General features: G+C 40.3%; 4 protein-coding genes across 11 annotated transcripts; 2 read left to right on the top strand and 2 right to left on the bottom strand.

Annotated features, from left to right (window-relative positions):
* Positions 1-420: 420 nt before the first annotated feature.
* Positions 421-10,424, bottom strand: DAT (Sodium-dependent dopamine transporter). The gene is made up of 8 exons (XM_018011551.2): positions 10,149-10,424; positions 8,162-8,427; positions 3,411-3,545; positions 3,187-3,341; positions 2,958-3,127; positions 2,498-2,875; positions 2,192-2,429; positions 421-2,123 (listed from the first exon to the last, which is right to left on the bottom strand). Exons 2-8 carry the CDS (start codon positions 8,340-8,342, stop codon positions 1,500-1,502), a joined length of 1,881 nt encoding a protein of 626 aa, XP_017867040.1. The 5' UTR covers positions 8,343-8,427; positions 10,149-10,424; the 3' UTR covers positions 421-1,499.
* A 691-nt stretch (positions 10,425-11,115) lies between these two features.
* LOC108616387 (serine/threonine-protein kinase meng-po) lies at positions 11,116-18,350 on the top strand. Of its 5 annotated transcripts, XM_018011550.2 has the most exons (9): positions 11,130-11,862; positions 12,269-12,453; positions 14,557-14,818; positions 14,883-14,982; positions 16,363-16,545; positions 16,613-16,784; positions 16,853-17,170; positions 17,230-17,578; positions 18,083-18,350. In XM_018011550.2, the coding sequence occupies exons 2-9, from the start codon at positions 12,397-12,399 to the stop codon at positions 18,268-18,270; spliced, it is 1,629 nt and encodes a 542-aa protein (XP_017867039.2). In that variant the 5' UTR covers positions 11,130-11,862; positions 12,269-12,396; the 3' UTR covers positions 18,271-18,350. The 5 variants fall into 5 exon arrangements, with proteins under 5 accessions (XP_089325790.1, XP_017867036.2, XP_017867038.2 ...); XM_089469664.1 differs by having other exon boundaries at positions 11,116-11,903; positions 17,230-18,350; XM_018011547.2 differs by having other exon boundaries at positions 11,116-11,862; positions 17,230-18,350.
* Positions 18,351-18,428: 78 nt separating this feature from the next.
* Positions 18,429-19,443, bottom strand: RpS15 (ribosomal protein S15). The gene is made up of 4 exons (XM_018011553.2): positions 19,313-19,443; positions 19,019-19,107; positions 18,721-18,943; positions 18,429-18,658 (listed from the first exon to the last, which is right to left on the bottom strand). Exons 1-4 carry the CDS (start codon positions 19,319-19,321, stop codon positions 18,533-18,535), a joined length of 447 nt encoding a protein of 148 aa, XP_017867042.1. The 5' UTR covers positions 19,322-19,443; the 3' UTR covers positions 18,429-18,532.
* A 21-nt stretch (positions 19,444-19,464) lies between these two features.
* Positions 19,465-23,342, top strand: LOC108616393 (uncharacterized). 4 transcript variants are annotated; one of them, XM_089469653.1, is made up of 5 exons: positions 19,465-19,955; positions 20,030-20,746; positions 20,807-20,955; positions 21,017-21,153; positions 21,210-23,342. In XM_089469653.1, exons 2-5 carry the CDS (start codon positions 20,133-20,135, stop codon positions 23,118-23,120), a joined length of 2,811 nt encoding a protein of 936 aa, XP_089325779.1. In that variant the 5' UTR covers positions 19,465-19,955; positions 20,030-20,132; the 3' UTR covers positions 23,121-23,342. The 4 variants fall into 4 exon arrangements, with proteins under 4 accessions (XP_089325779.1, XP_089325778.1, XP_089325781.1 ...); XM_089469652.1 differs by having other exon boundaries at positions 19,465-19,951; XM_089469655.1 differs by having other exon boundaries at positions 19,465-19,951; positions 20,064-20,746.
* Positions 23,343-23,448: the final 106 nt, after the last annotated feature.

Consider the following 23,448-nt stretch of genomic DNA (forward strand, 5'->3'; position numbering starts at 1 on the left):
AAAATTGTATTATGCAAACCCACCTCATAAGGGATACATTGCAAATCACTTAAACAGTAAGCAAAGCCAAGAAAATTAAACAACAATAAAAAATAATTATAATAAAAATAATCGAAGAAAATATAATATTACAGTCACAGTTTACAGAGTCTTCTTGTGAATTAGTTACTGCTGTTAATGTTTAGACCAAAATAATGGGAATAGAGCAATCTTACTTGATGTTAGTAAATGCTATAAACATTTTGTAGCTAGCTTGGATAAAGTTCGAAGTCCATGCTCCACAGCTCCACATAGATAAAAACAAGAAATCGCACAGCAATAAATCTCTTCTTATTCCGACAATTCTATTCAAGAGAAATTTAATAAATGTAGTACCCACCTTTCTTCATTTCCATTCCAACACACAAACACAGCTTAGTATTTAAATATCAACTTAAAATACATATTTATTTAATTGAAGTGAACTGAGTAAAATTAGTTTGGTAATGCGATACTAGTGCAACCCATTGCACTCCCACATGGCTGCGTGGAAATGCAATGCGAATCACCTGGATCCAACTTAAGCGGTAAAGAGTCAAAGCAAGGTCGATGGCTGGCGACTTTGCTTTTGTGTAAACATTATCAAAGGTAACACTTAGGGATTAGACGAGGTTGACGAAGTCAAACAGAGAGTGACTCAACGCAACAACAAACAGATTCAGTATATTTTTATATGTAAATACTAGGAGTTGAGCAAAATCCTTTTATGGCTGTGTGAAAAGGACTTTGCTCGACCGTTAAGCGTATAAATTATTTGGCAGGGACTCATATATGTGTATATATATGTATATGTATATATATATTTGTATCAATTATGTGGCATAAGCTATTGATTGCTTTGCCTGCTTCGGCTACACAGACACAGACTATATAATAAAGCTATTTATGTGTGTATACGAACTCTGACATCCAGTTAAGGGTCCTGTGAGCTGCTAATCGTACCTTTAATTCCCTGTGGCATGTGCACACCATTACATACATACATACATTCGAACAACATTACAACTGTCTACTTAAATATTTCTTCTGTATTATCTACACAGCGTTTTGGTGAATATACAAACATACTTTCATACAGTATGCATAATATATATGTGTGTACAGGTGTATGCGTGAGTAGTGTGTGTGTATTTATTGGCGCCACTGTGAATACAGCGCAATACGAAACTACTGGCTAGTCTTAACTGTAGGCTTATGGTTTTGAGCTACAACATTGTTTGGTGTCGAAACCTAAGTAAGTACGTTGTATGCGAAATTTGCATTAGATTCCTAGTGCATTAGACTGCCTAAGAGCTAAGCCGAAAGTGTAAATTAAATCAATTCTAGCTGCCGCTACTGCAATAACACACATACATTGATTCACACACATTCAGGCTAGGGTTAATACTAATCTTGAAGTTGTTGGTAAATTTCCAAATGCTCTACACGTAGTATATCTGAAAACGTGCCGTGGGTCGAGCTCAGACGTCGGCCGCATCGTTCGCCTCGGTGTCGGCCAGGCGGACCAGGGTCACTGTCACCTCGGTGGCAACGCCATTCACCGCCAGCTGCTGATCCCGCCACGGGGTGGTGAGGGTGCGCAGTCGCTGCCTGAAGCTGCCCGGTGTTACAATCAGCTTGTAGATGGCCACGGCCGGTATCATTGTGACCGAGGAGCCGGCTATGCTCCAGCCGAGTGCATTGGCCCAGTCCGGGTAGACGTAGTCGCCGTAGGTCAGCGGCTCGTAGCCCAGCAGGCCGTACACCGTTATGAAGAGCAGGAAAATGGGCGCCACAAAGCGCCAGCACACCTGCCAATACATGCCCGGCGGAAAGCCGATCATGTCACGTATGTCATCGCTGAAGCGTTTCGTGCCATAGATCCAGGAGACGGCAATCGCCTCGAAGAACACCGCCACGAGTATGGAGTAGCCGGCGGCATAGCGATCCAGCAAGTGGAAGAAATAGAAGCCGCCCTGAGTGCAGCTGGCCAGACCCACCACAAAGTACAGCGAGAACAGTGCGGCCACAAAGAGCTCCCGGTTCTTCCTGATCTTGGGGAACTCGTCGCTCAAGGCGGTGATAATGGCCTCCGAGCCGCCAAACTGTTGGCAAGGGAGAAAACTTAGTCAACATTTCTCTGTTAAATCTTTGAGGGAAGTTGAGCACTCACCGAGCTGTCCAGTCCCAGCGTGAGCAGCATCATGAAGAAGATGAGCGCCCAAAAGATGCTGCCCGGCATGGTGGCAATTGCAGCCGGATAGACGACAAAGACCAGGCCTGGCCCCTCCGTGGCCACATCCTCGATTCGCACGCCCGACGTGTGCGCCATGTAGCCCAGCACGGAGAATATCACGAAGCCGGCGACGAAGCTCGTTGCAGAGTTGATGAAACTGGTGAGCAGTGCATCCCTGCGACAGACGAAGATCCGATAAGAAATGAGAGGAAGAAGGGGAAGAAGCAGAAGCGTAGCACTTACTTGTACACATTATTGTGATATTTATTATAGGATGCATAGGCGAGCAGCACACCGAATCCAGGACCCAAGGAGAAGAACACCTGGGTGGCAGCATCCACCCACACCTCCGCCTTGTAGATGGCATCAAAGTTGGGGCTCAGGTAATACTGAATGCCCTTGGCAGAGCCCGGCAAGGTGATGCCGCGTATCAGCAGTATGAGTAGCACCACATACGGAAAGAGCGCCGTGAACCAGACCACCTTGCCGGAGGTGCTGATGCCCTTCCACAGAGAGAAGTAGCAGATGAGATAGACGATGAGCAGGCACAGGGCCATGTCCCAGCGTATCTTGCCCAGATCGTGAATGCCCTCGCTCTGATTCAGCTCGAGTATGTAGCGGCTGAGAATGAAAGTGCAGAATAAGTGTGTGCAGATGTGTGTGTGTGTGTGTGTGTGCGCGCGTGTGTGTGTGTGCCACTCACTTAAAGTACTCGGAGGCAGCCGATTGGAATCGCTCGACGGGCAGAACGGGTGCCAGGCTGGCAAAGGTAACATTCGTATACGACTCGTTGGCAAAGAACAAACTCTGATTGTTGAAGGCATAGAAATCGCTCAGATTGCCAACCAAAGGGCGCGTATTCTGGCCCTCGAACTGTGATACACGCATCAAGGTGAATAAGGTGAAATGAAGCTCTATTCAAGGGACTTTACCGGCTTGCAGTTGGGCGTGTTCCATATGTTGTTGCACGATGTCCAGGGCAGCACGTTGGTGAACGAGGCGAAGAAGAAGCGCAGCGACCACGCGATGATCACGTTGTAGTAGAAGTCCACATAGAAGGCAATCAGCACCACTGCATAGCCAATGCCTGAGGAATATGGAGTCTATGATGTAGCACGAGAAGATCTTTGGTATATACTGAGTCCTGTATAATTACCCTTGAACAGCGGCACCAAACGGCCCCAGCATGTGATGGCGCCCTTACGATTGTGCTGTCCCAGGGCGAGCTCCATGTAGAAGAGCGGTATTCCACCCACAATCAGCATAATGCAGTAGGGCACTAGAAAGGCGCCTGTCAAATTTATGCAAAATAATTATAAACTGAATATTATAATATATAAATATATTTAATAGATTAAAACAGTGTATATATAAGATTAAGACAGGATATATACATATAATAATATTGTATTAAACAAATATTCTTTTTGTGTAACTTCTCGTTATGCCCATCTAGGCATAAATCTGGTGCTAATGCAATTATGCTTCCTAGTTGATTCCAATATATTTAATTAATGTAGAGTCTTTATTGTCATTGCAATATGCAGAGTGCAGCTTGCAGGCATGCCCAGCTATGAGATACCTCGTCGCATTGAAGAGCTGCAATATGTTTTGAGGTGGCAGACAAACACTTAATTTATTTATGATTCTCGTGATTGTCATGATGATGATGCCACCATGATGATTATCGGTATTATATAACACCTATCACATTGAATATATGAATATAATTAATAAGATTCTACTCAATGCTAATTAATATGATAATAATAATTATTGTGTATATTATAATACTAAAACTCATCATCATTAGCTCGCTACTAACTATCATTAAATATTACTATCACATACTTCAGCACTGAGAACTTACCGACTGTAGCTTAGTAGGCAGCCTCTATATAGGGCGAGAGTCAAAACCGAGCTCTGCTCTAGAGCCTCGCTCTGAGTTAGTTTTCAGATTCGATTTTTAGGGAATAGCTCTAGCTGCTTCAAGCACTCTAATTAACTCTTTTCTAGTTTACTTTTTTCACACCTCAACTAATCTACCTCTGCTCGTCTTCTTAGCCTTAACTGCACTTTATCCTCTTGCCTTTGAGATGCACGATCAATATTGGCTATGGGAGCTCAAAAATAATCAGAAAGGCCAATAAAGAGACAGACAGATGGACAAACAAACATACATCAGCATACATACAGCCGATTGTCCACATTAAGAATATTAATACCTTATATAAATCATAAATCGTTTATCTATTATATATATTATTATCTATCTGTAATATATAACAGATAATTCCACACTTAACATCCATAATAATAATTCCATTATAATATCATATTTCACATATCCGACCTCTCTCAAGTTCAATTATTCAACAATCATTAGCTAGCAAACTGAATTTGCCAGCAACCAAGTTCGATTGGGCAGCGCCGCATTGATTAAAGCGCAATCGAGTTTTATAATATTTAACAACACCCGAGGCACTATAAATATTATGAATAACAATGTGTATGATGGGTGTGTCTATGTGTGTGTGTGTGGGAAAGAGTATGAGTGTGTGATTGACCCGTGTCAGTGTCTGTTTCTGTCGCTCTACACACACACACACCAGCACACAGATACACACAAAATCAAATTGTTTCACAAGTGCCACTCTAAGGACATTTTAAAAACATTAACAGCATCCCGGCTGGCAATGGGACAAGCATACACACGTACGTACATAAGGACATGGTCACACACATACACACACACACATACAAAGAGAGAGATGTCTCTCCTTTCGACACCACTCCACTTTGCTGTATTCTGTTCTGGCCTGGTCTGGTCTGCTCCGGCTACGGCTCGGCTTGGCTGTCTCATGCAGTCGACGTGGTCGGTTGGCTTCCTGCTCCGCCTGCTCTGCCTGCTCCGCCTGCCCGGGCAATTGCTAAAGTGCCATCGATACTTTGTTGAGTGACAGCGGGGCGTTTTATGATTTGATTATGTCTATTAGCAGGCAAAGTGGGCGACAAAGTCGTCGACAACTACGACGGCTACGCCAACAACGGCCATTATGCATATTCGCACACACCCACACCCACACACACACACACATACATCTATGTCTGTATAGCTAAAACAAAAAAAATAAACGAAAGTCGCTTGAACACTGTGCTGTCAATTATGTAGAAAATGTAAAACAAAACGTAAAATAATACCTCACAAGATAAGGATCTTAAAATCAAATGCAGCTCTGCTGCTCTGTTGCTCTATTGCTCTGCTGTTGAAGCTGTAATTTCCGTCGCCTCGCCCACCACTTCCGGTTTTCCCATGGCTATTTTTAGCACAAAGAAGCGTACTAAATTGATTACCCTAATAAACTTACAATTAAAGAGCGTTTGCTAAATAGAAATATCAATCTATTGAAGTTGAAAAGAGCAAACATTATGACTTCACATTATTGACTCACAATTACAATTATTGAGTGACTTTTTTATGATTTTTGCATTTAAAAATATGAGTAAATTGATTTGATTTATAAATATTTTTTTAAAATGCAAAATTCACAGTCATAACAGCAAATGGTTTGGGTAAATTTGTTTTGTATTATTATAACTATATATTTTCAATATTATTGCATTATTTATAATTGAAATATTTACTTCATTTTAATAAATTCAGGTTTTTAAATATTTATACGATTAGAAAAAGATCGAATCCAAATAGAACAACAAATTTAAATAAATTTCGGATTGAGTGTAAGAAATGAAATAATTAACGAATCAACACGACTCTTTTTCGAACAATACAAAAATGTAACAAATTAATAAATACTAATAATAATTGATAAATACTAATAATAATTTATAGTAATACTACTATTAAAAATATTTATTTAGAAGAGTTTGCGCTGAGCTGCTCTCTTTAACTAATATGCTCAGAGCGGCAGGAAAGCCCAAATAGTTGACCTACAATATGGTGAACTGAACTAAGAGACAGAGAGAATAAGATGACTCGGTCTGTGCTGAACTATTTTTCGTTTCGAAGAGCGACACTTTCAATATAAAATTCGTATATTATAATGTATGTAAGTTGCCAAGCACAAGTACAAGTGTTTATCGTATGTCTCAATACCAGATCATGTTGACGTTGAGCATAGAGTGCTCCATGTTCGTAGTCCCTCTTGAAGGAATGTCTGAGATGGCTGTCAATACCTACTTACTTGAATTTTATATGAGAATCTTATAAATAAACCTGTGTCCCAGATTGAGGCGCTCTTATAAGTAATTTAATTTTGACTCTACTAAAATTTCTTTTAGAGTGGATTCGTGATTGAATAGTTACTTTATATAAGGATTTTTTTTTTATGTGTGTTTTACTATATGTAGTACCTACACATATATTAAATAATATTCATATTAATTAATAATAATTAGCGTAAAAATTATCATGATATTGATGAAGTATAGTAAAACAACAGCAAACTAAGAAAATCATAAAAAATTTATTAAAATTCTTGATTTAATTCTCTTGCAAAAACAACTCAAACTAAGAAACGTATTTAACAAACCACAAGTTCTTCTGCTCCACAAAGATTATATGACACTGTCTGTATGTATATTTAATGTATGTATGTCAGCACAGGGCCAACTACATAGAGTGGAGGTATTTCATCTGTTGCTCAGCTGAAAAAGGAGAGGAAAAATTAAATGCCCACTAAGCTGGTAGGGCATTAAAAGCTAATAATCGCAACCTGTGGACGTCGATGCTGTCGCTGCTGCTGCTGCTGCTGCTGCTGCTGCTGCAACGTCGACGACGACGGCGGCGATGGCAAGTTAAGCCTGGCAACGGCAAAGGCAACAAAAATGATATAAAATGAAAATGAAAACTAAGCTGTCACTGATTGAGTGCAATGAAGCGTATGAAATAACAATTTATTTTTTAAGAGCTGAGAAAAAAGCTTGTGGCAAAGGCCAGCGCAGCAGCAACGACAACAAAATACTATATGAAATAGTCATAAAACTATAAAGGAAAAGGCAACCAGCAAAGGCATTCGCACACACACACACACACGCACACACTCATACAGACCACATATATCCTGATTTACGAATGGAAAATTCATTTCAACGCCTAAGTGCCGCCGTCAAAACGTGTGCCGCACATGAATTTCCAACAATGCGTATTATGATATATACACATACATATATACATATATATGACTTGATTTTGATGTGCTTGATACATACATGTATGTGTATGTGCGTGTGTGTGTGTCGGCAACAATAAAAGCCCTGGAAAGCATGTCCTGCCCCATGCTTAGTCACTCGCTGTCAGATTGCGGCAAAGGAGGTGAAGGAGCCCAAATGCGATTATGACTGCCAGATTTAGTTGTCATACAAAAGCACTTAGCTTTGAAATTGTTTTGAATGATGGCGTTGCCAGCGAAGATCACAAGTCTAAGCATATGTATCAACTTATGCCCTCGCTCTCGCTCCGACTCTGCCTCTCCCTCTCCCTCTCTCTTGCCCCTTCTCCTTCTACTTCTATATGCCTTGGACTCTGGGTAATTTCGTCTAGGAAGTACGCACTTAGCACCCCAACCACCAAGCACACGCCCAAGCCGAGAGTAGCCCACATTTAATGGCAGCACTTCGCACGCATTTTCCCAGCACTTGTCAAAGTGTTAACAAGGCCAAGTCACTTGTTATGCGGCAGCTGAGCAGCTCGAGTGAGTTCCTTGCCGCTCAATGATGTGTAAAGCCTTATAAATGATTTTGTGGCATTGTTCAGCCGTTAAACTGTATGTGTGTGTGTGTGTGAGTGTGTCGCTAATTGGCCAAAGGGACAACCGTTGGCAGTTGTTGGGTTTAAGTGAACTCTCGCCCAGATAAAATGATTTGAGCTAGTCGTCCAGCACTTACCACCGCCATTTTTGTAGCACAAATAGGGAAATCTCCAGACGTTTGCTAAATCGACGGCGAATCCAATAACCGATAATAAAAAATCCACCTTGCCGCTCCATGTTTCACGCTGATCGTTATTGCTATTGTTATCGTTGTCGTGTGGCGTGGGCGTCTTTGCTATTTGTCCGGTCGGTGACATCGCCGTTGCGACGATGTCCTAATCCCTGGCCAAAACGTCGTCGTCGTTTTAGTTTAGCCCTCGCCGTCGCCGTCGCCCGCCAGCTCTAAATCACAAAGAGAGATAGAGACAGAGAGAGAGAGAGAGAGAGAGAATAATAAATGCATTTGGTAAAATTAGCTGGATTACACATTAATTGCAAATGCTAGATTAAACCTCAATCATGGCTTTCACCTTTTGCCACATATTGAAAATATGTTTCGCATGTTTGTGGCATACGACAATTTCGATGCGCTGCTTGAGTGTTTAAGCCGACACTTGATGCTCAATTGAGCTCAGAGTGTCTCTCTGTATGTGTGTGTGTGTGTGTGTGTGTGTGTGTTGGTGAAATGTCCATAGCACTTGAATTCTGTTTGGCCACGACATGCTCTCTAGCCCGAGCTTCAAGTGCTTGTTCGTATATTACGCATACGACGTGTGGCCGCCGCACACACAAACACTTGACAATTACAGCACAAAACCAAACGATTCGCACATAAAGCATCGCTTGGCCCATCGACAAATCTCAGTTTACTCTCATTGTGCTCAAGCATGTTACACACCATATTTGATCTATATATAAACACATGCACATATACATAGCATACATGTGTGCTTGTGTGTGTTTGTTCTCTTTCAACTCTTAGCATAATTAATTGCTCCAATTAAATGTTCGCGCATTAGCTTAATTTAATACCGAGAGCTGGGCTCAATTGAAAGCGAGCAAGTCGCACGATTCAATTAAAAGAATTAGCTCGGCTGGAGCTTTGAAGATCTCCAAATCTCAGTTGCTGCTGTTTCATTATAAGAGTTGAGGACTTGATTTACTTCAATGTAATTCTTGACCCGCTTAGATATGTGAGACTTATTATGAACTATGTTAAATAGAATAGCAAAAAATATAAATTAAAATAAATATTATTTTCCATTCTAAAAATAAATGCAAAAATTATAAGATTTCTCCAATTTCCTGGTTTAAATCTACATTGTATAACCCAGCCATTAAAATCATTCATCGCACATAATATTAACAGATAATAATGATGTTTGATAAATATGTAATAGGTTTCTTCATTAATTTAATAAAATGAATTATAAGTTGTTGGCACTTTTATAAGTCTTACAAGTTTTCTGACACGTCAATGCATGACTGCACAAAGTATATTTAATTAATTGCATTTTTCTTTTTCTGTTTAACAATTTTTGTTCATAAATATGCGTTTCATTTGCAAATAATTTTAAGCACTGAATTAACGCTTGGTAATGGTGATATTTTAGTAAATATATTTTTTGCTGCTGTTAATAAATCATTCTGAAAGGAATCGGTAAATAGCACTATATTGTTTTTTATTTTAAGGTAATATAAAATTTTTAATAAAATATGTTTGTTTCTTTTGCAAATTTAATTGCCATCCATACAAAACTGCAAAAATGTTGCTAGAAAATAAATTAACAGTGGAGAATGAGTATATAAAATGATCATTAAGAAAATAAATTTAAATTTGAATATAATAATCATAATATAATAATCATAAATATTTAAACCTATACAAGTATTTATAAATTATTAGATTTGAGCATAGGAAAAAAATTGTGAGGGTGTAAATACATAAATCTTAAATGTTTTAGGTCATTCGCTTTGTTTAATATATATTCATAAATTCGCTAATGTTCAGTATATTTTTTTTGAGAGTTATTATTTCCTTTGTCATAAACTTAATTCCAACAAAATTTATCTATCAAAATTGATTACAGTTATTAACTTAAGCACGTCAAATTCATACATACCTGCTAGTTTCCAAATGCTTAAATCACACACTTTTGCCAATCCATATTTTTCAACAATTCTCAAATTCACAAAGAAACTATGCAGAAAATGCTAATGAAAAGCGCCACAAAATACCGAACTCTCTACTTTTGACTCTTTAACAACCACACATATTTTTGCACTGTCCGTAGAACTGCTAACCTATTTAATGTATGTAGCTCACTGAACTAGGAATTGGGCAACAGCAGCTGAATCAGTTGTTGCGCTAACGGTAACATTCAAACGTATGCAGGCAAGTGCTCTATGCCAGTGACTTTTATAGCCTGCGACAAGTGGTTGGCTGCACCTGCACCCTCCCCACACTGACACAGCCACACACACATAGAGCTACAAGTGTATGTGTATGTGTGTGTGTGCGTGTCAAACGCAGCAACTGCTGAAGTTGAACGTCGCATGCGCCAAGGAAACGTCTTCAAAACGGAAGTGACCAATTAGAGTTGCCTTTGTGCGTATGTACGCAGTTATATGTATATATGTGTGTGTGAGTGTGTATATGAAGCTTGCATGTGCTAGTGTACATATACTGTGAGCTTAACATGCTATATGTTAGCCGTGAAGCTTGTGCCCGCCAGATGCTGAGCTTTTTAACAGTGCTCTGTTAAGCAGCTCTTTTGCAGTGCTCTGCCACTGTTAACTAACAGAAATTGTATTAGAATGAGATGTTTTGAATTAATTAGCATTATTTTAATGGCTCGGCATGACTATAAAGGCTTTTCTGTTTTTACAGAGAAATAATGTAAATAAATAAACAGATTATAAATATTGACAAAAGCAAACACAAATATTTGTCTACCTATGTATGTGCAATTTACGATTTGATCAAAAGTCGTGAAAGATCAACGATCAGCGATCAACACATACATATATACATGAGCAGCAATAAATGCGGCATGAGAACTACTATTAATGCTTTGCTCTCGCAAAGCTCAAGAATGTTTCGAAAAAACTGAAAATTATTTCGAAAATGCTCGCACGCCTAGAATTCAAGTGAAAACGGCATAAACAAAATGTCTTTTTTTAAACATTTTCAATACATTTTGCTGGCCAGCGACAAAAGCCGCGAGAGTCGCGACTCGGAGAGCAGTTGGCAACGGGTTTTCATCGAATGCGGCCACGGAAAATGCAGAACTGAAAAGAAAGACTACCAAAGAAAGCAAAAGAAAACGCATTGTGATCCGTGCAACGAACTTACTCAATAAAAAGATCAAGAGAGAAGAAAACTTCATCAATTTCAAATGAAGTTCCCAATAACAGTTAATCAATGATGATCTAGTGAATGAAATGCTTAACAAATGATATAGATTCATGTATATTTATGCATATGTATGTGTGTTTTGCTGAACTGTCGGTTTATGTTATTTTATATAAGAGGCAACGAGCATTATTTTTAATTTCGCTGTTGATAATATGCAAATGTGTAGGCAAAAGAATAGAAAAGAAACGAGACGAATTTCACAAAAACCAAAATCCTAGGCAACTAAACAAAATACATTTCTATTTGCAACTGTAAGAGACCGAGCCGAGTGTGTGTGAGTGCATGTGTGCGTGTGTGTTCGTGTAGACGGTTCAATTAAATATTTGTTTGACAACAACTACAACAACAATAGCACAACAGCTAAAACTATATATATCAGCAACGAAATAACATTGAACTTAAGCCGATTGGCAGCTAATGTGAGCTACAAGTGTACTATATATAGTATACATAGCTTTAAGTAAATATATTGTTAAGTGTAATTAATTAATAAAAAAATGCAATTTGGCGCCGATTTTCCAGGAAGTGCCGAACAACCAAAGCATCGCCAGAAATTTATCTTCTGCATTTTTTTAAACACGCTCAGCCCATGCACAAAGATACAAATAGGCCGACAAAGATACATATATGTATATGAATTTATGTACATATATATGTGTATATATGTATATTTGGGCTGGTCTATATGTACTCTGATTGCCTTTGTGCAGCCGCTATAAATATTTACAACGCGCTGCTGCGGCTGTTAATACGGAAAACCAAAAGCGCACCAAACAAATAAAAGCAAATTTAACTCGAGCATCGTTTCTCTATTTTGTTGTCTAGTGTATGTCTACTATACAAGTCTCAGCAAAAACTAATGGTCCACTAACTACATATATCCGACCGGGACACTCCAAAAACATTCGCAATACAATAACCAATACAACCCATGTGAACGAACTGCAGTCACAATGTCGAAGAGACCACGAGGGCATATACACAAAATTCGTGAATTCGAACTGGAAAAGGTAATGTACGAACAGACTAGACTATCACAATCTATTGCCAAATTCGTTGTAAATGTTTAAAATGTGCTCGCCCAATATTTCCAAATGAAATTATGCAGAAACAAGCCCCCCACAAAGGCAAATATATTTATGAGGTAGTTAAAAGCAGCTGGAGAGTCATCGAAATGCGATTTTTTTAATGTCTGATTTTTTAGTATTTTTTCTTATAAGTATATGTATTAAATAATATATTAAATGACAGTGGAATGCCTTTGTGCTAAAATTCTAATTAAATGCTTATTTTATTTTTACATACATACAAGCTTAAAAAGATAATCGTATAGTACACTATATTACTATATATTATATTCTGAATTCTGTAAATAATACCTTCTATATATTAATTTAAGATTTTGGAAAAATTATGCTGGATATTGAATAAATAATAAATAAATAGTTATTAATCAAAACTCTATCACTATATAATAGTGTAGCTTAGATTAATATAATAATTATTATCTATATGTTTCTCATCATCTATCAACCATTTACTTACTTTCAACGCAAAGCTTAAGAGCTGAACCCAACTTCATGATAGTTTTCATAGATAGATTAGTTAGCTCAGATTGTTATGATACATATGTATTACATAGCTATCCCATATCCAAGAGTTTCTCAGCTATAAGAGGATATATTATTTATATTTTATTTATATATAAACATATTAAGTAAAGTCTGATTAATGTTTCATATCTACAGCATCGATTTGCTTAGGAGAATCGTTCAGCTTTGTTAATTATAGAATTGTTTAACTTAAGAGATTTAGCATGAACAGCTTGATTCATTTTAGAAATTGCTATAATCCCTAGAAAAAAAAAAAAAAAAAAAAAAAAAAAAAAACTAAAATTTATATATAAATAATATATATAATATATATAAATATAAAAAAAATATATATATAAATTTATATATGTGTGTATATGTATATGAAATCTTAAAAAAAAAAAAAAACAGAAATGCTTACAAAATGTTTAAAGACAACATTCCTGCTGGTTATCAATCTGTTAAATATAATAATACATAATAAACATTAAAAAATATCTCGTTCATAATTTAATTTATGACTGATTGATATCACAGCAACTAAGCACATACATATAGAATTTCAATATATTTATATATACATACCTATACACATACAGCATATATGCAATAAAATCTATTCTATACATATTGTCTACCATTGTGCGTCTGAGCTTCCTTATGCTTTCATTAGTCTGCAATAAAATTGCGTAAAACAAAGTATGAGAAGCGTAATAATCAGACGGAAAGATTGATAAATGAATAATCAGACAGGGCAACATATAAATGTATTGACTCAATCCATTGGCCGAAGAGAAACATTTTGCATTCGCAGTAATTCAAATAATACAAAATATTTTGAATACGCTTGAATGGGATTTGAAAACGAATGAAAACCAAAATATAATAGAATTTCTCTTTATTATGTAGGACACGTGTTTTGGCTTATGTTTTATTTTCTTTGCACACAATTGTTGATAATTATTTGAAATTGCAAATAATTAAACTTATATTAGATTTTTATTTGTTTTCATTTATGATTTGCATTTTGACATAGTTTTTTTTTTTTTTTAGTTCTATATTTATTTTTATTGAAAGATTTATTTCCACACAAATTGAATTGTCCTATATAGGGCATTCGAGCTTCGGTTAGGCTATAAATTGTGAATTTTGTTTCGATTGGCAGACGGCCAGAAATCTCTTCGCTCAGCTAATAGTTAACGCGGCCCGAGCCAGAAGGCAAAGTAGAGGAAAACGAACTCATTTTATTGGGCAGCAAACGGCGAATGTCAAAAATAGAGTAACATTAAATATGTCTGGTCTCACGACTGCGATATATGTATGTATGTTTATATATATATATATATGTATATACCATATATATGTATGTATTGGGCAATTATCGAACCGTGTCATGGAGGTGCAGTTATTGTAGTATTTGGGGCAGGTACTAAACATCTGTTATAACCCAAAGCACATGCAAACAAAGCAGCAAAGCAAGGCAAACTAAACTAATTTCTTAATATTTTTGGCTGCGCTCAGATCCAACTGGTGGATGAATTCGATATCATTCAAATTGTGGGCGAGGGCTGGTTTGGCAAAATACTGCTGGTGGAACATCGCGGATCTCAGACTGAAATGGTGCTCAAGGCAGTTCCCAAACCGTATGTCACCTTGCGCGACTTCTATCGCGAGTTTCATTACGGACTCCATCTGGGCGTCCATCGGCACATTGTGACCACGTACGACGTGGCCTTTGAGACGGCTGGCTTCTACGTCTTCACCCAGGAATATGCACCACTGGGTATGCATGCAACTAGCCCGCTTGCTAAGCTGTATTTACAGGGTATTTTGAATTTGTTCTGCAGGTGACCTGACTTCAAATGTGACCGAGACAGGTGTGGGCGAGGTGTACAGCAAGCGCATTGCTAAACAATTGGCCTCCGCCATAGATTACATGCATTCAAAGTAAGTATATATCCCGATGTATGAATTCCTTTTAAACTATAGTTGTATATGCATATTTAAATTATTATATGGAATTAAATATTGTGTGTTGTGCGTATTGTTAAAAAAAAAAATTCTATTGCGAGCTAAATGCTTATAATAATTAAATTTATGATATAAAGCCATCTTTTTATTAACTTAATAATTATTTTATTTTTATGTATAATAATATTGAATAACAAACTTTAAGGTTTTTATATACATATGTATATGTTTTATATACATATTCTAAAATAATATTAATATAAAAATATAATACTTATTGTATTAGTAAAAACATATTTATATATATTCTGACTGTCTGTATGTTTGTATTTCTGTCTGCATGTTCGTATGTCTGTCTGTCGTTCTGTATGTCTGTCTGTATGCCTGTCTGTATGGCTGCCTTTTTGTCTGTCCCTCTGTATGTTTCTATGTCTGTCTATGTGATCGAGCAATTAATATTGATTGAGTATTTAACATCATCACGTATCAAACATGCACTCCCATAGAGAAAATGAGAAGAGCACGAGAGCTGACCAGGTAGAGTATGCATGTGTCTGTGAGGCAGCATTTCATGCTAGTATAGAGTTAGTATAGAGTACACTCGAATGCTCGTAGCAGTAAGAGCTGCTCTGATTGGTCACCTGATTGAGTGTTCGGGCTCGGGTGTAAAAACGAACTCACAGCAGGCTCCAAGTCTGATCTTGGCTACTCTCTGATATATATAAAGGGAGTCAGCTGCAGCATTTCTTCAGTGGCATTCTGGATCGCTTGGAGGTCGGTTCTTCACAGCATTGCTCCGCTTCTTCTTCTTCTTCGGTGGATGGTGTATATTTCTTTGATGTTAATATTAGTTATTAATACTATAATAAGCAGAAGTGTATTAATTAGTTATAGCTTTAGGCTATTGTTACTAGTTATATTTACGATGTTTAAAATTGATTTGCTTTTAATTTAATCATAACTAATGTTAAATCATTTGAGAGAACTATGTAGTGCTAAGTATTTATAGGGGATAAGAGCGTCATGCGAAGTTGGATTAGTAGGCGCTCTTCCAGTTCGCTCCTATGGTACTCATCACTCTTCTTGTGCCTCTCGGGTATTCCTGTGATCTTCACTCTTTCTGCACCTCGCTCCCGAGTTGCTCACTCTCTTGTGCTCTACGCTCTATCTTGTACTCCTCGCTCCTCTGTGCTGGTCACTCTGCGTATGCTCCGCACGTATTCCCAGACTCCTCGCTCCTCACGTATTCCTCTGCTCGAGTGACTCTCGCTATTCGTCCTCATGTATTTCTTTGCTCCTTGTTTTTATTATACCAATGAAAATCCTCTCTCTCTCTCCCTCTCTCTCTTTTTACAGAGACATTGTGCATCGCGACATTAAACTTGATAATGTACTCATATATCGCTCGGACTTTCAACGCGTGAAGCTCTGTGATTTCGGGGAGTCCTATCAAACTGGTACCGTAGTGGAAAGGCGCAACGAATGGCTGCCCTACAGTCCCCCAGAAGTATTAGAAGTCAAGCCCGAAGGCACCTACAAGTCAGTTAAATCAGAAAGAAAATTTTATAGGCTATACTAATTAATCATATTTATATTTGCATTCTAGGGCCGATCCCAGTCACGATGTCTGGCAGTTCGGCATCGTTATATTCGTCTGCCTGACGGGCTGTCTGCCCTGGCAAAAGGCATCCTCAGAGGATCCACGCTATGTGCGCTATCTGGTGTGGCAGGGCAGCATAATGATGATGCCGCTGCGGCGAACACCCAAACTTTTTAAGGTAATCCACAGGCATTTGAGATTACTAATAACTCTGTTAACATTTGTTTATCCTTTCTCTTTGTCTAGCTGCTGACATCACGTGCGCAGCGCATGTTTAAACGTTTCCTGGAGCCACGCAGCGCGAACAGACCAAAGAGCTTGGGCGATTTGACCAAGTTCATGGACGATCGCTGGCTGGCCAAGACGGCGGAGAAGGAGATGGCCGAGTACGAGACAGACGAGCTATGCCCCTCAATGTATTCCTTTCACAGCAGCCCCGACGAGAAGAATCGCCTGCTCTACACACTGGCTGACTGTGGCATCGAGACCAATGTCGATCGAATGCAGAAAAAGAATCGCATAAAAGACTGGATAGAGTCGTCCATTATCACAGAGGAGGATGAGGTAAGTGCCCACCATCGATGATCCTCGCCTGCACGCAATGATTGTCTTCTCTATGGCAGGAGGAGAACGAGGAGACCAATTCGGCATCGCCATCTTCGTCAGTTTCGCGTGAGCCAGTGCCCGGTCACATCTCCTCCATACGCCAGCCCCAGCAGCCGGACAAGCCCAAGGAAATCAAGAGCACACTGAAAGATGCCACACAGAAGCACTTCGATCCACGCACGGGCGCACTGCAGCAGGGACCCAGCGAAATGGGCATGGCCATGCACTCGTCCAAGTCCGTTAACCTGGCCTCGACATCGACGCTCAACAATGCGGACAGCATGCTGACCCTGGGCTCCAGGCAGGACATGCTGGCCAGCAATCTGACCATTTACAACTCTATGGAAATGGAGCTGAACCGCCTAGGTAAGGGTCAGCCAGCACTTCTCCAAGTCGACGGCTTTCTAAACCAGTCACAGAGCAGCAACCTACTAACCTCGCTCGATGAGCCGCACGTTGTGCACGCCTCCACTCCTGCTAAGAACTCCATTGGCGTCGGCACCCGGGCGTCCACCAAGAGTATTCTCCAGCGCTCCAAATCCGACTCGCTGCAAACGGCCATGTATGCCAGCATGCCGGCCATTGACAACGCCAACTCCTACACCGCTTTTAACAACAATAACCAGAGCCTGCCGCCCCTGCAGCCGCTGCAGAGCAGCCAGGTGCCCAATGGCAGCGCCTTCTTCATGGGGGGCAGTAGCAATATGGGTAACAAAACTAATCAGAGCAAGACGGTGACCTTTACGGGTTTGACTAATGCCTTCCAATCGCTTGCGCAACTCCCAGTGCTGTCTAATCCAGTAGCACCTGCAGCGGTGCCTCCTGCAATGCAATCGAATTATTTTAATCACTTCCACAATGATTCTCAAGTCAAAGACAGCGCATACGGATCGGCCGACGTGAACGACACTCTGAAACCAAGTTATCTACAGGCCAGCAGTAATCCGCAACGGCAGATGGTATACAATGGGGCACGTGAATCGAACTCGAATATGAAGGACACGGCCTACGACCGTGTGGTGGTTACCAACAGCAACAGCGCGCGAAAGCGAAGATAGCTTCAGCCACACATAAATCCATACATTATATATACAATTTGCAAGTTCCAATAAATATTAAACGTAAATTTGTTAACACACTCCTGTTTACTCTCTCTCTCTCTCTCTCTCTCTCTATCTGGGGCATAGGTAATGGCAATGGTAATTGAAAGGCGACATTACGTTCTTAAAAAATTACGTTTCCTTTATTACGCGTAAAAATCCAAAAACCAGCCCCAGGCCACACAAGCAGCCGAAGACTCTGCTGCAGACGAATCGCCGCTTACTTGAGGGGAATAAAACGTGAGCTGTGGGTGGCACCAATACCGGGACGACCGTGCTTAACAGGCTTGTAGGTCAACGCGAATTCACCCAAGTAGTGGCCAATCATTTCTGGCTTAACTTCGACCTGTTTCGAACAAAAAGAATTAGATATCTCATTCAGTTGTAAACCTCAAAACAGTCGCTCACCTGGCCGAAGTCTTTGCCGTTGTAAACGCCAATGATGGAGCCGGTCATCTCGGGCACAATGATCATGTTCCTCAGATGAGTCTTCACGATCTCTGGTTTCTCATTTGGGGGAGCCTCCTTCTTGGCCTTGCGCAGCTTCTTGATCAGGGCCATTGGCTTGCGCTTCAGACCGCGGGAGAAACGCCTGCGGGCGCGGCTGTGCATCAGCTCCACCAGCTGGTTGCTGCACACGAACGGGACAGAATAAACAGTTAGGTTAGTTTTGAGACGCCGCTTTATGCCGAATACTGTTACTTACTTGGGCATATCCAACAGCTGGTCCAAGTCCACACCACGGTAGGTGAACTTCTTGAAGGTACGCTTCTTCTTAAGAGTTTCATCAACTTGCTGTTTGTGTCAAAATAAAAAGAAAAACAATTGGCATTTATTAGCACAGTTTTTTGCTGTCAATTTTGCGTACAATGTATTACTCAAAACTCTAAAATAATATTGTCAACCATGCGCAGCGCGTCAGATATTGTAAATATTATAAACTTTTGCTATTCTGCACACGGATGTTTAATATTTTTTTAGATTTTTGCACAAAAATTACATCGGCCATCTTGACGATTGCAGTCTACGGAACGGAAAGAAACATGACGAGCAGCGTTGCCACCGGACTCAAAATATTGGAGATGCCAGAGTTTTGTTTTACCATTCCGTCTGGTCACATTGCCATACACCAGAGATGCGTTCAATTATTCTTATTCTATTATAACTAAAATTGTAGAATTAAGCGTGTAAAATATTTGAAATCTCTTAACAAATTATTTACAATAATCAAATACCTCACTATAGTATTTCAACTTAAGTTTAATTAATAGAATTATAAATATGTGGTAACAAAGTAACAAATACTTTTTAAATTGGTTTCACTATTAACGTTACTCGTATAACATCATATCGTCACGCTCACATCCACAACAGTATCAGCTGTGCAGAATTGGACGAGCAGAAACCCAAACAATGCTGACGTTACCAATATTATGTTTTAAAAGACAGCCGAGTACCACAAACGTAAAATGTGCACAATTGCGCAGCGAAATTTTCAAATGAAATAGTATTAAATGCGTTTCGTCACACTATTCGTCAACCAGCCAAATTCAAACACCAGCTGCCTTCGATTTCAATAATTTGTTTCTGCTTGAACAACTGGCGCCTTCTTTTGCTTGTGATAACAATCGGCCCCCAGGTATGTAAGTGTGTTTGCCCCAGCGCTGCGTTGTGTGAAGCTATCTCTTTGTTTCTATTGTTTTGCCTACGCACACAGATACCTGGTTTCGCAGCTAACAAAAAAAAATTAGCTCTTCTACTTATTTAGCAACTTCGCTCTGTTCATTAGCAAACCAACCGAGGTGAAAGCGAATTGCATCATGTTCTCGCATTCGGGCCATGTTATGACGCTTGCGAATAGCATAATAGGTGTCGGCATCTTGGCGATGCCTTTCTGCTTCCAGAAATGCGGAATTATCTTGTCGATTGTATTGCTCATACTCAGCAATTGGATAACACGCATTTGTTGTCACTATCTGATTAAAACTTCATTGCTGACACGTCGCAAAAGCTTCGAAATGCTTGGTCTTCACGCTTTCGGCACATCCGGCAAACTTCTGGCGGAACTCTGCATCATCGGTTATCTGATTGGCACGTGCATAACGTACTTTGTCGTCGTTGGCGATCTGGGACCACAGATTGTGGCCAAGCTCTTAGGATTGGAGATCACAGAGTACCAACATTTACGCACCTTGGTCATGTTCGCTATCACCGCCCTTTGCATTGTGCCGCTGGGCATGCTGCGCAATGTGGACAGCTTGTCGGCTGTCTGTACTGCCTCCATTGGATTCTATGTGTGCCTCATGCTCAAGATTGTGCTCGAGTCCGAGTCGCATATTGTGGCCAACGATTGGACAGAGAAAGTCGTCTACTGGGAGCCAGCAGGTGTGCTCCAATGCCTGCCTATCTTTAGCATGGCCTTGGCCTGCCAAATGTAATTATATTTTGATATCAGCTTGAATTCTATTTTTAATTAAACTCACTTTAATTGCAGGCAACTTTTTGAGGTCTTCGGCAGTATCAATAACCAAAGTCTGGACAAATTGAATGGCATTGTGCGCAATGCGACGTGGATTTGCACACTGGTGTACATAGCTGTCGGCTTCTTTGGCTATGTGGCTTTCTGCACGCATAGCTTCTCAGGTAAATTCTTTATATTTACGATCCTCTAAAGGCTATATACTATACACCTTATCGATTGCAGGTAACATCTTGGTAAATCTGTCACCTTCATTCGGCAGCGATATTATCAAAATTGGATTCGTGCTTTCTATTGCATTCAGCTTTCCACTGGTCATATTTCCATGCAGAGCCAGCATTTACTCCTTGCTGTATAAAAAGGTGAGGTGAATGCATATATATGAATACCCCAAATACTTACTATACTATCCCAACAGGGTCACATGGAGAGCAGCAATTATATACCAGAGCAGCGCTTCCGAGTGATAACACTCTTCATCGTCTTCTTCTCGCTTTGTGTAGCGCTCATTATTCCCTCTGTTGAGCTCATTATTGGCTTAGTCGGCTCCACAATAGGCGTTGCCATATGCATAATGTTCCCCGCGTCGAGCTTTCGCCAGATCATTAGAAAGGACTCCACGGAACGAACCTTGGCACAGTTTGTGTTCGTCAGCGGGTTTTGCCTGATGATTCTGGGCACGTATGCCAACCTGCACGCCATCGATGCCCAGAGCTCTGGTCCCCAGTTCGATGCAGTGCAAGTGGTTACACCATTGTTAACCAACGATATCCCACCACCCGTCGAGGTTCCCAATATACAAAACTCCGAAGTAATCAAACGCTTAGTGAAAACCAACGAGGCTGAAGTCAAAGAAGTATTAGGAAAACTGGAAGAGAACAAACGTGTACGGGCAGCAGATAACATAAATCTTGTCGAAAAGCCCAACGTTGTGATCGCTGTTTCCGATAATCCACCGATGCCACCACTGCCTGTTGACGAATCCCATGGCATGGATTCGAAAAACGAAGCCCCACCAGAAAAGTCTGAAAGTCTGCCCAAAGAAGAGCCCCAACCAGTTGCAGTTGCAAAAGATGCAAAAATAGTTCTCAAGAAAAACTCGACAAGAGCAGAGGATGTGGTTCCAGTGAGTGTGGCTCCCGTGAAGGAGGAAGCTTCACACCCCATGAACATAGCTGCACAGCAGACCATAGATGGAGCAGCCATCAAAAAGGAGGAAGAAATAACGGCCGAAGAGCAAAAGGATAAAGTAATGGTAGTCGATTTGCTAAAACAAGAAAAAGAACTGAGAGAGAAAATGGAGAGATTGGGTCGCACTGTAGACAAGCTAAACGAGGAGTTGGCCAAACAAAAGCCACAGAGTGCAGACACAATGAAACTTTTGGAGCGCAGCGTCGACAAGCTCAACGATCAATTGGCCAATCAAAGCCCCAATAATCCGAAACCTCTGGCTCTGAATGAACTGGCTGAAGCCCTAAATCAGGTCAAAGAAACCAATCGTCTGCAAGATGACAAAATCAAAAGAGAAGAGAAGCCACAGATGGCACCGCTAGAGCAGCAAATGCAACCACAACAACAGGCACTGCCTCCAGCTCAACCACAACAACAGGCACAGCCTCCAGCTCAACCACAGCAGCAACCACAACCACAACCACAACCTCAACCACAACCGCAACCAGAGCCTCAACAGCAGCCACAACCTCAACTACAGCCTCAACAGCAGCCACAACTGCAACTGCAACCACAACAAGAGGTCAACAACACGCTAAGGGAACGGAAGCCCGCTTCACTGCTGGAAATTCTGACGGAGAACGCTCACGCGCGAGAGGAACAGGAAGCGCACGCTGGCGTCTTTGAGCCGCTCTCTTACAAAACGGGCGAGCTGCTGCGGAATGCGAGTGCCGATGCACCGCCACTGGCCCAACGGCTGCCACTGCCTTTGGCGCTGCTGGCCAATTCAACCAAGGCACGAGCCAACAGTAGTGTCTTAGCTGCTCAGCTGACGGCCAACAAATCAATCGATGCTGACAACGTGGAGGCCATCCGGCGAGAGCTGCTGCAGCTGAAGGAGCAACAGATGACGACGACGGCACAGCCGGCGATACGCGTCAAACGTGACGCCGATGGCAATGAAAATTGTCTTCCCGAACCAAAACTGAACGAAGTGAAGAGCGGCGGCTTGATCGGACTCACCCTGCAAGTGGAGAATATGGGACGTGAACTGAAGTCCGTTAATGACGATGATCTCGAGAGAACGAGCTCGACACCCAACACAAACACAGACACACAGACACACACACAGATAGAGATAGAGATGATAAAAGGCTAACTAGTGCGCTGAACTGAACTGCAAGCACTACGTGCATCAGAAGATGATGTAACAAGATGTATAGACAGATGTACAGCTCCAGTCTAATGTTCACAGGGCCAACAAGCTTTATTATTAACTTATTTATATTGAAAGATAATGTATTAATTTAGTATCTAGCAGAAGATGCGCCCATATGCCTAGCAATATATATATATACATAGTTATATAGAAAACTATTTATATGAATCGATTGTTTCAATTGAAAAAACTAATATTGTTTTAAGTATTAATATATATATATATTAAGAACTGAACGAAAGATTGCCTTTCGTTATGTAATTCAAAT

This window comes from Drosophila arizonae, chromosome 5 (genome assembly GCF_054131065.1).
Source record: "Drosophila arizonae isolate 15081-1271.41 chromosome 5, UAZ_ARI_1.0, whole genome shotgun sequence".
Classification (NCBI taxonomy): Eukaryota; Metazoa; Arthropoda; class Insecta; order Diptera; family Drosophilidae; genus Drosophila; species Drosophila arizonae.